This window comes from Python bivittatus, unplaced genomic scaffold (assembly GCF_059951505.1).
Source record: "Python bivittatus isolate LINGU-HERP-01145 unplaced genomic scaffold, Pbiv_v1 ctg000430_np1212, whole genome shotgun sequence".
NCBI classification, from domain to species: Eukaryota; Metazoa; Chordata; class Lepidosauria; order Squamata; family Pythonidae; genus Python; species Python bivittatus.
In genome coordinates this window covers 241,928-257,577 of record NW_028277071.1, presented here as the reverse complement: position 1 = coordinate 257,577, position 15,650 = coordinate 241,928, and the positions used below count along the sequence as shown (strand labels likewise).

The 15,650-nt window shown below is 37.0% G+C and overlaps 3 protein-coding genes across 3 annotated transcripts; all 3 read left to right on the top strand.

Annotated features, from left to right (window-relative positions):
• Positions 1–906: 906 nt before the first annotated feature.
• LOC103058730 (olfactory receptor 6X1-like) lies at positions 907–1,857 on the top strand. The gene has a single exon (XM_007441819.1). The coding sequence runs from the start codon at positions 907–909 to the stop codon at positions 1,855–1,857; it is 951 nt and encodes a 316-aa protein (XP_007441881.1).
• A 4,571-nt stretch (positions 1,858–6,428) lies between these two features.
• Positions 6,429–7,379, top strand: LOC103058976 (olfactory receptor 6X1-like). The gene has a single exon (XM_088144058.1). The coding sequence runs from the start codon at positions 6,429–6,431 to the stop codon at positions 7,377–7,379; it is 951 nt and encodes a 316-aa protein (XP_088000184.1).
• A 5,136-nt stretch (positions 7,380–12,515) lies between these two features.
• Positions 12,516–13,475, top strand: LOC103059221 (olfactory receptor 6X1-like). Its single transcript, XM_007441821.3, has one exon. It carries the CDS (start codon positions 12,516–12,518, stop codon positions 13,473–13,475), a length of 960 nt encoding a protein of 319 aa, XP_007441883.3.
• Positions 13,476–15,650: the final 2,175 nt, after the last annotated feature.

Genomic DNA, 15,650 nt, shown 5'->3' with positions numbered 1-15,650 from the left:
CTTGCATCCTTTCTTTTCTCTTTCCCTATAATTTGGTTTCACTAAAACATTCACCACTTCTCTCTTCATTGATTGTCAACCACCTCACCTCTCTGTTTCCCATGTCATCTATAAACATTCTTCTTTTTCATCATTTTTCTATTATAACAACATATTTTGTTTTTCAGTATTTTATTACTCTCTTCTTTAGATAAGTAACAACATAAAGAGGTTTGTCGAAGGCTTTCACAGCCGGCATAGGATGGCTGGTGTGGGTCTTCCAGGCTGTGTGGCCATGTTCTCAAAGTTTTGTTTTCTAATGTTTCGCCAGCACCTGTGACTGGCATCTTCAGAGTGCAGGAGCACAGTCAGAGTGCAGGAGCACAGACACTGAAGATGCCAGTCACAGGTGCTGACGAAACAAAACTTCGAGAACACGGCCACACAGCCCGGAAGACCCACACCAGCCAACATAAAGAGCCTTTCTACACAGAGTTATGGGTGTCTGTCATCCTAGAATTCCCAGGTTCCCAAGTTCTAATTTGTATCAAAATATTTCACATCTAGACTACAACTTCCAAAAATGTCATTATACATTGAACAATTCCCAGATTACCTCTTAATTTACAACAGTAGCAAATTTCACACATCACACTTAGCTACAGCAGTGCTTATTAGGTTTTGGTCTCATGTTTTGTGGAACTCCAGTGATGTGCCTTTAGAAATCAGAACTCAAATATTTACCTTTAAATGTCTTATTCAACTATATACCAATACAAAGCTTTCATTAACTAAATGTGAAAATCCAGTCTTATGTTCCCTGTGTTGCAATCACAATCAGAGTATATGAAAAATGTGTTTGGAAATGTAGTTAAATCTTGATTCAATGAAGATTCCATATCTTCTCTTTCTCTAACAGAAGAGAACATGAATTTGACCAACTGTACAAGAGCAACTGAATTTATTGTTGTTGGATTGCCAAGTGCTCAAGGAATGGAAAATATGATATTTGCCTGTGTCTTGCTGCTCTACTTCCTGTGTCTGATGGGCAACGGGCTCATCATTGTGATGGTAATCATGGATCACCACCTCCGGAAGCCCATGTATCTCTTCCTTAGCAACCTTTCTTTCATTGACATGGGACACACTACAACCTTTATTCCTAAATTGTTGATCAATTATCTTTCTGCAAACAATTCCATCTGTTTCTACTGCTGTATGGCACAGTTGTACTTTTATTTCTTTTTTGGGGTCACCGAATTTTTTATCATCACTTTGATATCCCTGGACAGATACTTAGCCATTTGCCATCCTTTGAGATATGCCACTATCATGACTTCTGCGGTGTGCCTTAAACTAGCAATAGCAGCCTGGTTTGGAGGCTTTTTCTCCATTGTTTGTCAGGTAGCAATGATTGCAAACCTACCCTATTGTACATCTAACGTTATCAATCATTTCTATTGTGATGTGGGACCTGTGTTGAAGATTGCAGGAGGAGCTATACATGTCATTGAAGCCCTTGGGTTCCTTGTTACTGTGGTTGTGGTAATGTCCTCCCTTCTTTTTACCCTCATTTCTTACCTCTTCATCATCTGCACCATTCTTCGAATGCCTTCAAACACCAGACAGCAGAGGGCCTTTTCTACGTGTGCTTCCCATTTGATTGTAGTCTGCATTTTGTACGGGTCAGTCTTTTTTGTCTACTTAAGACCTACTGTCAAGAACTCTTCCTTCAATGTAATCAAGTCTGTTTCTTGGCTGAATACGATCGTTGCTCCTGTGCTAAATCCTTTCATTTACACCATTAGGAACAATGAAGTGAAAGAAGCAGTTTGGAAAGTGTTAAGAAAAAAACCTCCTGCTTTCCCCAAAATCTAAACATAGACCTGTGTGGAGAAGCAATCCTGTGCTTCAACATGAGGAGTGGGAAGACTATGCATCAAAGATATTGTACCATTATTTTAGCTTGCCCAACTCATAAGGATAGAGCAAACAGCAGGTCAAAGCTCATAGCCCAGTGTTTGAAACTATGATGCTAGCACCCATTGCTTCAATCAAGGTTGAATTCCAGAAATGGTTTTTGGTGGAATGATAGCTTTTGAATGTTCTTCATTTACGATGAAAAGATATCAATTTTTTTTTATTAATCGGTACCAGCAGTAATATTGATCTACTCTGTCAGTTCCTTTGTTTGGAACTTTGACCTGTGAGTTCCGTTTCCACTCTTTGGACTTCCTAGTGTAGTTTACAGAAGGAACATCATTGGAATTAGAGAAATAACTAAAATATGATGGTTGTAAAAATGGAAGACACATGTTTTGGTGCTGTCAAATGTTTAGAATACCTTTTAGATACTGACCTGCCACCAAAGCATCATGACCTTGCATGAAAAGTAACTTTCTAAGGCATCTGTCATGCTAAGAAAGATGGAGCTTCAACTCCTGTTAATTTTGAAGATGATAGGGAAGAAATGGTCATTTCTTAGAAATGGATGAGTGAAGTTGGTGATGTCCAAAATGTATTATTTGCACCCTTGTGCCAGAGGTTTTATTTATTTAAAAATTGAATGATCTCAGACTCTGTTCTGTTTCAAAGTGCTTCATGGCAGGGCTGCCCACTTTCTCCCTTTCTATTTCATTTGATTCTTGAACCTTTGGCCACCATGTTAAGTCAATCTTTAGATATTAAGCGTATTACATTGGCAGAGTGTGAGTATAAACTCTCTGTATGCTGATGATATTTTGGCAATTTGGGATCAATATTCTACTTTCTCTAATTTTATGAAGGTTGTATGGTATTTTGGAATGTATTCTGGACCTAAGACAAATTGGGATCAATCTTGTTTGCTTCTCCTGGGCCCTTAAACGTCAACCTGGTTATGTGAAGAGATAAGATCTGTGATTTCTACAGATTATATTAAATATTTGGGGCTGAAAGATATTTGTAAACAAGTGGAAAAAAATTGAATCTTTTAGAAAGGTTTGAAATGAATGTTAATTGATGGCTTAAAATTCCTTTAAGTCTATGGGGTAAAGTTAATGCTATTAAAATGAACATTGCTTCTTATTTGTTTCATGTTCTTAGAGATATTCCTATGTAATATTCAATCGATATTTCCTTTGGATTGAAAAGTTATTTAGGAAATTGATTTCAGTAAGTGGATCACCAAGCTTTTCCTTAGCCAATTTGAATTTAACATTAGAGGAAGGCAGCTTTAATTTATCTGCTCTGCAAAAATATCATTGAGCCAATATTTGATCAGCCACCTGCTGGTAGAATGAAAATATAATGGAATATACCTTACGGGCTAAACTGGAAAATTATTCTCTATTTCCTTTGTGATCATGGAAAGTGCTTGGGACAACCAAGAGCAGAAAAAGTGTGTTACTTCCAGGAGTATGAGCAATGAGACATTTTTGGGCCACTTTGGGATGTAAAATAAGTTTTGATAACGAGACTCATAAATATCTATCTCTTCGGAAAAATTCTGAACATAGGTGCTAAATAATTTTACTGGAAAGCTTGGGCAGAAACTGGGATTACAACTTTAAATCAACTACTAGGGAATGACTATTTTAAGGATTTTTCTTGCCTTCAAATTGAATTGGGTCTTTCCAGTTCACTACAATGGAGGCATCTTCAGCTTAATCATGGTCTAACGGATCAAGATGGACCAAATGGTTTGGCTGCCTTAAAGGCCTCTGTGTTGCTTTGTTTCCAGATGGAATCCATGACAGAAATAAAAACCTATGACATATCTTTATCAAAAGCTCAAGAATAATTTTAAGATGGACATTTCTGGGGTATTTCAAATATGGACTAAAGAACTGGAATTTCCAATGGAGCCATAGAAATGGCTTCAGGTCCTTAAAAATGTTAAAATGGTGTCGACAGATTTGAGATGAAGGTTGATTCAGCCAAAAAAATTGTCTAAAGGGTGCTAATTGGAATCTGCCTTCCTATAACCTAAATCCATATTTCTCTGTCCTGCTCTCAGAATTTAGGGACAGAGAGAGAGGGAGGGAGGGAGGGAGGGAAGGAGGGGGAAAGAGAAACAATTCTTGACTTCCTTCTTGCATCTGCCATGGAGGAAGGTGTAAGGAAAGGATGGTATGTACATTGTGACATCATCACACAGAATACACAACTGCATAATCTGAATAATTTCTGTGAGGACATGATGAACCATGGTGTTTTGCCATCATGGTAGTGACTACTGGACACTGCCATGACACCCTGTCCAGAATTTATGTCAGCCCTTCAAAGGAGACAGGTGAGGAAACAGATTCCATTACTTTGATAGGAAGTCTATTAATAGAGGGTACAATAAAGACCCTTGAAAGCTGACTGTGTTTGCCTTTCCCTCACTGCAAGGAATTAGGGTGGAGCCCATCTGACTCTGTTCTGTTTCCCAGGATTAAAGGATACTGTCCTTTTCTAACTGTTTCTACACAGTTTCTCCAAGGATATCTCTGTCACTCTCTACAAACTGAAGGTGACTATTATATTTCCCAGTAAAGTTCATAGAGAACAATAATTGAAGATTATCCTCCTGGATATTTAAGATTCTCTGGCTATAAAAGCTGCACAATTAATGGAGAAGAGGGGAAATTGTTGAGAGAGGTGTCCACTAAAATGTAAAACTTCAAATTCCTAATGTTTCCTCCTCCCAACACTTGCCTGAATGGGATCTCAACTGTATGAAACTAAGATTATACGTTGTTTAATTTCTCCATTTTAATCCACATGAGAAGATGCAACAGGGGGAAGGGAAAATCTTAAGAAAATAAAGATAAGAAACTGCCTCCAATTGGTCCCTTCTCTGAGTGAGCCTGCAAGTTTTTGAACAATTGATAATATACAGAGAGCCCCATATCTTGGAATAGAGGTTAATATTTGATCCAAATAAGATCAGGAATAAGGTGTGTTATTCAACATCATAAATTGTAGGCACAATGGCTGGATACTCACGGGAAATTAAAGGCAAACATCCTTAGAGACTGTATCCCAACCTTCTGTAGAGAATCCATAAATAAACTTTCTATGATGCAATCTGCTATATGTTCTTTAAAAGGTAAAGAAAATATTTTTCAAGAAGTCTCCAATTTCCCCCCAACACATGATTTATCATTTTCTGAGGTTCTTCAAAACATTGTCTTGATGAATGGATAGAGAGAGAGAGTGAAAGGCACTTGGAGAAGACAAGGCAGGTAATGAAGGAAGAACAAGTCAAGGTAAAGGTGGAGAGATCTTTAGGTTCATGTTTTTTAGAAGGAGCACATGGAACGAATTTCACTGCAGAAGTAATGATGACTTGCTAGCATACACACACATTCACCCTCAGAGAGAAAGCTCTAGGTTTTTCTATTTCTATAGCCCTTGATTTACTTACATCTCCATTTTCTAAATTATGGTATTATAGATCATGTTTCCTATGGTATAGAGATACAGGCAAACAATCCATGAGGGGAAAAAATGTTGTGGACAATAACCTGGGCAGGAAAAGCAATTAAGCCCATCCATCAGTGTTGAGGTCTTGACTTATAATTTCCAGAAAAGATTGAGTTCATGGTATGGAAATGTATTCCTTGTGTTTTTTCATACAAGGGGAAGGACAAAATCCAGGTCATTCTGGGACAGTGGAGAGAAAGGAATTGACCAAATCTATTTATCAAACCATCTCTACTGGTGGATGCTTCGGGTGACCACAAAGGAATCCCATTGTCGAAATCAGGTGGGTTTATATTCTTTTTCTTGAGAATCTGAGATAATATTCTATTTGTTGCACAAGATAGCGTTCCATCCTTTCCCTTACATTTTCTCAATAATTTGGCTTCCCTAAATCATTCACCACTTCTCTCTTCATTTCCTCTCAACCACCACTTCCATGTCATCTATAAATATTCTTCTTTTTCATCATTTTTCTATCACACTTCACATTTTGTCTTTCAGTATTTTACTGCTCTCTTCTTTAGATAACTAACAATGTAAGGAGTGTTTCGGTACAGAGATATGGGACTCTGTCATCCCAGAACTCCCTAGTTTCCAAGTTCTAATTTGTGTCAAAATAATTCACCTCTAGAATACAACTTCCAAAAATGTCATTATACATTGAAGAATCCCCAAAAGACCTCTTATTTTCAAACAGTGGCAAATTTCACCCATCACACTGACATATAATAGGGTTTCTTTGTTTTGGCTTCATCTTTTGTGGGATTCCAGTGATAGGCCTTTGGAAATCATAACTGATAATCAAATATTTATATTTAAATGTCTTATTGAAGTACCATAGCTATACACAACTTTCATTAATTTGATGTGAAAATCCATTCTTATGTTCTCTGTTTTGCAATCGCAATCGTAGTGTATGAAATACAACTTTAGACATGTAGCTAAATCTTGTTTGAATGGAGATTCCATATTTTCTCTTTTTATAACAGAAGGGGAACATGAATTTGACCAACTGCACAAGAGTAACTGAATTTATCCTTGTTGGATTGCCAAGTGTTTCGGGAATGGAAAGTGTGATGCATACCGGTATCTTTCTGCTCTACCTCCTGTGTCTGATGGGCAACGGGCTCATCATTGTGATGGTAATTGTGGACCACCATCTCCAGAAGCCCATGTATTTTTTCCTTAGCAACCTTTCTTTCATTGACATTGGACACACCACAGCCTTTATTCCTAAACTGCTGGTCAATTTTCTCTGTGCAAACAGTTCCATCTGTTTCTCCTGCTGTTTAACACAGTTGTATGTTTATTTCTTTTTTGGGGTCACCGAATTTTTTATCATCACTTTGATATCCCTGGACAGATACGTAGCCATTTGCCATCCTTTGAGATATGCCACTATCATGACTTCTGGGGTCTGCCTTAAACTAGCAGTAGGTGCCTGGTTTGGGGGCCTTTTCTCCATTCTTTATCAGGGAGTAATGATTGGAAACCTACCCTTTTGCACCTCCAATGTTGTCAATCACTTCTTTTGTGACGTGGGACCTGTGTTGAAGATTGCAGGAGGAGATACACGTCTTATTGAAGCCCTTGGTTTCCTAGTTTCTGTTTTTGTGATCATGTCCTCCCTGCTTTTCACCTTGATTTCTTACCTCTTCATCATCTGCACTATTCTCCGAATGTCTTCAACCACCAGACAGCAGAGGGCCTTCTCCACATGTGCTTCCCATCTCATAGTAGTTAGCATTTTGTATGGGTCAGTCTTTTTTGTCTACTTAAGGCCTACTGTCAAGAACTCTTCCTTTGCTGTAATCAAGTTTGTTTCTGTCGTGAATACTATAGTTGCTCCAGTGCTAAATCCTTTTATTTACACCATTAGGAACAATGAAGTGAAAGAAGCAGTTTGGAAAGCATTAAGGAAAAAGACTCCAGCTTTCCCTAAAATGTAAACATAGACCTGTGTGGAGAAGCAAGATGAGGAGTGGGAGGACTATCCATCAAAGATATTGTACTATTATTTTAGCTAGCATCCATTGCTTCAATCAAGGCTGAATGCCAGGAAGGGTTTATAATGGAATGATAGCTTTTGAACATTCTTCATTCATGATGAAAAAATATCATTTTTTTTATAATCTATGTTGGCAACAATATTGATCTATTCTGTGGGGTCCTTTGTTTAAAACTGACCTGTGGGATGAAATTGTACCCTTTGGACTTCCTAATATAGCTTATTGAAGGAACATCACTGGAATCAGAGGAGTAAGCATAATACGATGGTTGGAAAAATGCAATAGAAGTTTTCTGACACTGTCAATTGTTCAGAATACCTTTTAGATATGATCTGTCACAGAAAGGTCATGTCCTGGCCTGAAAAGTCACTTTCTAAGGCATTTGGTAGTCTCCTTCTTTCATGATAAGAAAGGTGGAGCTTCAACTCCTATTGATTTTGAGGATCATAGGGAAGAAAGTGTCATTTCTTAGGAATGTTTGACACAAGTTGGGAACTACCAAAATACCACTAATTTATGTTTAGCGCTTATTAGAATTGAAGATCCATGGCTGCATATCTCATGTGCAACTTTTGTACATTTATCAATATTTCTATCTGATAGAATCTCCCCCACCCCCTTATTTTAGCTTTATATTTAAACCTCCCCAATCTGGTGCAATCCCAACATCCTAGGCCTGTGCCTATATATATTTTTTGCCATTATGGGCAAATACTCATGGAACAGCCTTCTGATAGTAATTTCCTCCCCACCCCCCACCCCCTTAGCTTGACTTCTCTCATTTTCCATTTTTGTGTTCAATTCAAATTTGCTTCCTTGGACTCAAGAATTATTTTTTAAATTATGAACTCAAGTTTATAAGAATTCTGGCAGATCTTTCTCCAAATATCTGTCTTGTTCATTCGGTTGATCATACACTTTTTGTTGCTGAAATCCTTAAATGAATTTATCCTTCTATGGGATATTCGTGAGTATATACATTTTTACCAAAATTTCTTAAATATTTCTTGCTTTTATTCTCAGTGAATAGCATGGTGAAATGGAAATAAGAATATAATCTGAATAGCTGCATTTTTTTTTTTTTTTGGTGGTGGTTTTGCTCAGACTTGCACATAAGTTGACCATTAAATGGAGACTAATTTACAACTTCTCTTTTATATGAAGCTGCTGAAAGAAGTCATTAAGGGAATTTCCCAATCAAGTGCCCAGTTGGGCACTTGAGCATCTGTTGACTTTGGACAAGCTGGGTAATTTTGTTCTTTGTCATACAATGAGTATATAATATTGTGTGTAAGAAAATGAAATAATCTCTTGTTTATACATTGGAATTTGTCTAGTGGATTGAGATTTATTATTTGCAAACCTGTGCTAAAGTTATAAAAAATTGAATGATCTCAGACTCTTTTCCATTACAATGTGCTTTATGGCAGGGCTGCCCACTTTCTCCCTTGCTATTTCATTTGGTTCTTGAACCTTTGGCCACCATGTTAAGTCAATCTTTAGATATTAAAGGTATTACATTGGCAGAGTGTGAGTATAAACTATTTCTGTATGTTGGTGAAATTTTGGCAATTTTTGATCAGTATTCTAATTCTTATTCTAATACATCAATACATTTATGTGAAGAGATGGGATTTGTGATTTCTACAGATTTTATTAAATATTTGGGGCTGTTTATACTGGAAAATATTTCTAAATATGTAGAAATAAATATGTTGAAACTTTTAGAAAGGGTTGAAATAGATGTTAATAGTTACCTTAAGATTCCTTTGAACTGGATCTTTTCAGTTCACCACAGTAGAGGCATCTTCAGCTTAAGCATGCTGTAATGGATCAAGATACCTGGAGTTCTTTCTTTCCACATGATAAGGTCATGAAATCAATGAATATCTTTTGGGGACAGTATATTAATGTATATTAGTAGATTTATGGGAAATCTACTAATTCATCAAGGGTATTTCCCAGTTGGGCACCTAAGCATCTGTTGACTTTAGACAAGCTGGGATATCTTGTTCTTTGTCATACAATGAGTATATAATACTGTCTGTAAGAAAATGAAATAATCTCTTGTTTGTACATTGGAATTTTAAAGATGTTAACGTAATGCTGAATTTTGTACCACAGCTTTGGAATTTTACTCTTTATCAAGAACTGTGCTTGTACTGAGCATGGGGATGGAGGTGGCAAAACACTGGGAAAGTGATATTATTCCAGATGTCAAGGAACTTTTTTTTTTTTTTTGAAATGTGTGATCTATCTGTTTTGGAAATGTCAATATTTTCTACCAATCAAAGGATGCAGCAATATGTTATTATTTATGCAGGATTAAAGCATTATGTCCTTTTTCTCACTGTTTCTGCATAGTTTGTCTAAGATTATCTCTGTGACTCTACAATTTGAAGCCGCCTATTATATTTCCAGGTAAAGTTAATAGAGAAATATAATTGAAGACTTGCTTTACATATCCATAATGACTATATTGCTGAGTACGTAATATTAACCCAGGGATATTTGAAAGTCCACTATCCCCTTAACCTCCTGGATATTTAAGATTCTATGGCTATAAAAGTTGCACAATTAATGGAGAAGAAGGGAAATTGTTGAGAAAAGTGTCCACTAAGATGTAGAACTTCAAATTCCTAATGTTTCCTCCCCCCAACACTTGCCAGAATGGGATCTCACCTGTATGAGACTAAGATTATACTTTGCTTAATTTCTCCATTTTAATCCGCATGAAAAGGGCTGGAACTATGCTATTCAAAATCATAAATTGTAGGCACAATGGTTGGAGACTCATGGGAAATCAGAGACATATTTCTTCAGAGACTGTATCCCAAATTACAGGAGAAAATGAACAACATTTCTATGATGCAATCTGTCAGAACTGCTTTAAATGTTAAGGACAACATTTTTGAAGTAGATGGAATTTTCTCAAATGCAGGCTGTATCGGTTTCTATGGACACTTCATGGCTGATTTGATAGCAAGACGGAGTAAAAGAACACATGGAGAAGGGATGAAATGGTAAGGAACCGATTGATGAAAAACTCAAGACAAGTTCCACAGAGATTTATGCTGTTGATTGTTAGAAAAAGCACACAAGGAAAAGGATTCTTCTGTATTGGTAGTTTAGAATTATTCACACACACACACACACACACACACACTATAGACCCTTAAATTCATACACACAGATATATGTTAGATTGTACAGCTTTTGTTTTAATACATAAATCTGAAGTATTTTGAAGAATCCATCCATTGAAACATGAAGATCCCTTTTGGGGACTCAGAATTTCCACTGATAAATTTAAAAATAGAATAGTTGTCTGGCTGAAATGTATGTTCTGCAGGAATCCAATGCTGCTATTTTTATTTCCGATTAAAATGGAAGGCAAAATCTTTTGGTACCTCTTGGTCTCTTTCTCTTTTCCCCCACATCCAATAACTTACATCTCATTATCATAATTATCATATCATAGAGAATGTGGTTTTGCAGCATAACAATACTTCCAAACAATCCAGAATCCTGGCATCCATAAGAAAAAAACATAAGTACAGTAAAAATCCTGGACAGAATTAGAATGAGCAGAAGGATATGAAATCATATCTAATGAAACCCCAAGGTTTCTTTCTGTTCTCCAACTCATTTTTAAAACCATTCTGCACATTTCTGATGTTTTATTATTTCAACAAAAAGGTATTTAAATTAAAGAAAGAAGGATTGGACTGAAGAAAGTAAGATGTCCCTCTGTTACTGATGAGGCTCTGAACTTGTTATTCCCAAGAAAGACAGGGTGTTTGCATGTGGAAATCTACTATTTGTGTAGTTTCTGATAGTGACCCAGTGCCATTCAGATTATTTGGGGGGACTCTGGGAAACATATTTAATAATTTTTTTAAACCATCAGGGTTGGTGCTTGGCAACTGGAGACCACCAATGTCATTATTCATGCATAGAGTGACCCAGTATTCTTCTTTCTTGACAATATCAGAAAATCCACAATTTCATATCCCACACCCATTCTTTTGCTGTGTTTACTATTTTGTTTTCTCTTCTCTCAACCCAACGTCCGTGTTCTATGTCAATATGAAGTTCTATCTACCAAAGTTTTCTTTCTTCTTTTTCATCATCTTCCACCACAACCTGCATTTTATGCTTCAGGATGGAGTATCTCCATGCCTATGTGAAGAATGTTTTCATATAAAAATAGGAGACTCTTTCATTGAGATTTCATTGAATGCATGGTGGGTCATCCAGCCTTTGGACATGAGAATTGGAGATAAGAAAAACCATTATTTCTGCATGTAAGACTTGATGGGAACTTGCAAAAGAAAAGGAAATTCTGATTTTTAAGTCATTCAAGGTAAGGTAAGATAAAATTATTTATTTGATTAATGATCAGAACAATAGAACAAAATTTTACAACAGTAATATAGCATAATAAGCTAATAGGTTATAAAAACAAAACAAAAAAAACTCTAATGACACAACCCATAATATAACTCACTCTGGTTATCAAGACATCCAAAAGCGTATGACCTATTGCCTTGACTGATCCTTAACATGTTCTAGAAATATTCCTAAATGGAAGCTCCATCATTTCAACTGTCCACCTTGATTAACTTTGCATGCAACCCATCAGTTCTGCAAATATAACCTTGATATAGTTAATTCAATCTGGAATGTCACATTCAGACTGTCTTTAAATTCTAATCTGACCTAGAAAGTGCAGTTCCCTAAAATGTTGTTATAACTTTAAAGATTTCACAACCTCCAGCAGACCAGTTCTTCTCCTCACACTAACCCATGATGGGGTTTCTTTGGTTTTGACCATATATTTTGTGGGATTCCACAGATGGATCTTTAGAAATCATGATTTTGGGTTAAATATCTTCTGTGATCCCAGCCAACCTCATCATACTTAACAAGAATTTCAGAAAACTTTAGCAACTGTTAGCCTTTTTCATAGCACACCTTTCCAAACATGCTATTAGCATAAGAAATAATTTAAAGAAATAGACCTAAAGGTTAAATCAATTATAATTCTGATTGTTTTGGTAGCTAAAGGGGAGAATGGATTTCACCAACTGTACAAGACCGGCAGAGTTCCTCCTTGTTGGATTGTCAAAATTTGGGAGAATGGAAACCATGATGTATGCTAGTGTCTTTCTGCTCTATCTCCTGTCTCTGATGGGCAATGGGCTCATCATTATGATGGTAATCATGGATCGCCATCTCCAGAAACCCATGTATTTCTTCCTTAGCAACCTTTCTTTCATAGACATTGGACATACCACAGCCTTTATTCCTAAACTGTTGCTCAATTATCTCTCTGCAAGCAATTCCATCTGTTTTTATTGCTGTGTAATACAGTTATGCTTCTATTTCCTTTTTGGGGTTACTGAATTTTTCATCATCACTTTGATATCCCTGGACAGATACTTAGCCATTTGCCATCCTTTGAGATATGCCACTATCATGACTTCTGGGGTCTGCCTTAAACTGGCAGTAGCAGCCTGGTTTGGAGGCTTTTTGTCCATTCTTTGTCAGGTTGTAATGATTGCAAACCTACCCTACTGCACCTCCAACATTATCAATCATTTCTTTTGTGACGTGGGACCTGTGTTGAAGATTGCAGGAGGAGATACACGTCTTATTGAAGCCCTTGGTTTCCTAGTTTCTGTTTTTGTGATCATGTCCTCCCTGCTTTTCACCCTGATTTCTTACCTCTTCATCATCTGCACTATTCTCCGAATGTCTTCAACCACCAGACAGCAGAGGGCCTTCTCCACGTGTGCTTCCCATCTCATAGTAGTTAGCATTTTGTATGGATCAGTGTTTTTTGTCTACTTAAGGCCAACTGTCAAGAACTCTTCCTTCAGGGTAATGAAGGCTGTCTCCATTGTGTACACTATGATCACCCCTGTGCTCAATCCTTTCATCTACACCATTAGGAACAATGAAGTGAAAGAGGCTGTGCAGAAAATGATAAGAAGAAAGATTCCCAAATCTCTAAGTATTCCCCTGCGTTAAAAGGAATGGGAAGTGATTCCATTTTCAAACAGATTTCTTGTAGATGAAATGCAAACCTAATCTGTCTTTTGAAGGACTCCTCTATTTGTACGTATTCTGTCAAGTTGGGGAGTGCCAAAAATATCAATCAAGATTGTTGAGATATTTCACCTTGCCTACCATAACAAAGAGGGAATCAGTGAGTAACATTTAAGTGGAAGGCAATAGGGGTTTTTTTCCCTTTAATGTGAGAATTATTGAGAAGCATCTGCAAGTACTGTATAACATAAAATTAAATACTGATGATCAGCTGGGTTTCATGACATAGTACTGAGACAGCATTAACCATGCTTGCAAGTGTCAAAGCTGGGAAGGCATGTTGCAATCATCCTGATTCTTCTTCAGCTCCTAGCATCTTTGAGTACCATCAATCATGGGATCCTTCTGGACTGCCTACAGAGATTAGAGTGCTTGGAGGAGGCATGAAGCTTCACATATACTTCTCATTTTTCTATGGTTAGTTCCAGCTGGTGTTGGCAGCAGTGAAGACACCAAGCCTGAAGCCTCTGATGTTTGGAATGCTACACAGCTTGACACTCCCACCCCCTTGTTTAACATCTACATGAGGCAACTGAGTGAGGTCATCTGTCAGTTTGGATCAGGTAACATTCAGCTGCATATTTCAACCCTGGACCAACCAAGTGATGTTTTCAAGGTCATGTCTCATTGGAGATCTAAATGGGGAGAAACGGACTCAGGTTCAACCCTAGAAAGACCAGCTGGCTGGGGATATTTGGACCATCTTGTCCCAGATATTTTTTACTCCCAAATAGGGTTGTACTTCCATATTTGGGACAGGTGAACAATTTGTATTTGCTATTTTGTTTTGAACTGTTTTCGATAGTGTGTACCGCCAAAAGTTATTATGGAGTTGGGCAACCTTAGAAATTCAATCAATCAATCAATCAATCAATCAATCAATCAATCAATCAATACCAATTCATGTTTCCTAAATATATGCCTTCTTCATTTGCACAATTATGCTTTTTTTATAAAGGATTCCCTAAAATAATATATTCTTAAACAGTAGTTTTGAGAAATGTATATTCCTGCAGCTATTTTCGGAATGTTTCTTCCTTTTACTGTGGGCCAATGGAAGACGAAATGCAGAGATTTTAACATGTTGGTTCAAAAGTCCAAAACTGTACAAGTTTTCAGTCAAATGGACACTCCATACATTTCTTCCTCATTCTAGGTGTTGGGGCAATTGAAGAAGGACATTTCTGTCCACCCAATGACCAAGTTTGGACATTTGGTGATTTCACATAAGATGGGGCATCATGTGCTGAATCATGGTGTATTGGTTGTGTACTTTCAATAAAATTTATTTTTTTAATGGTTTTTAATTTGCTTCTTATTTTTGATGTTGTATATACTAAAACAATATAGTGTAGTGGTTCAAGCAAAGATATTTAGAAATCACTCATTCTTCTCTATAATTCTTCATATCCTAGTAGCACTACATATAAAAAGGAGTATCCTGATCTGAATTTGCCAAATGCAGCAATTGCTACGTGGCTTTTATGCGGGGAGAAAATGGAAACCAGAAATCTCTGGGAATTAGAGTGGAAAAAAGAGTCGTCGAGAGGGCCAAGATTGATTCTTACAAGCACATTCTTCTTACATGGCCCAAGCATCTAGGTATAAGGGGGATCTGCAGATCGGGGAGAACTTAAATATTTGCACAAGTATAGATGTTTCAAGGGGAGGAAGCCTGAATGGACAGCTATAAAAATAAGAATTCAAGCACAGAGAACAATAAAGCTTGGGAAAGTGATGTATGGAAAAAAAAAAAGGGGGGGGGAGGGATTCAAATTATTGTGGGGAAGTCATTTTCTTTCAAGATGTTTTCCAGCCTATGTATGTATGTATGTATGTATGTATGTGTGTATGTATTTATTTATTAGGTTAGCAGCCTCAGTCACCAGAGAAAGTTTAGGCAGTATCCAAAGACACAAGAACAATTTAAACAGACTAAATCTAGCCCAAAACAAGCAAATGGACATTTCTTGGGTCAAGCTGGGTGGACTATCTGAGCTAATACCATACATTCAGCGATGTTGCTTAGAGCAGTTCATTGAAATTGGAGAGAAGTGTGACTATATATCCCAGTTGTGTCCTTCTTTATTATCACAT

Coding starts and splice junctions, on each gene's coding strand:
- LOC103058730 (XM_007441819.1), top strand. CDS start 907: ATGAATTTGACCAACTGTACAAGAGCAACTGAATTTATTGTTGTTGGA.
- LOC103059221 (XM_007441821.3), top strand. CDS start 12,516: ATGGATTTCACCAACTGTACAAGACCGGCAGAGTTCCTCCTTGTTGGA.
- LOC103058976 (XM_088144058.1), top strand. CDS start 6,429: ATGAATTTGACCAACTGCACAAGAGTAACTGAATTTATCCTTGTTGGA.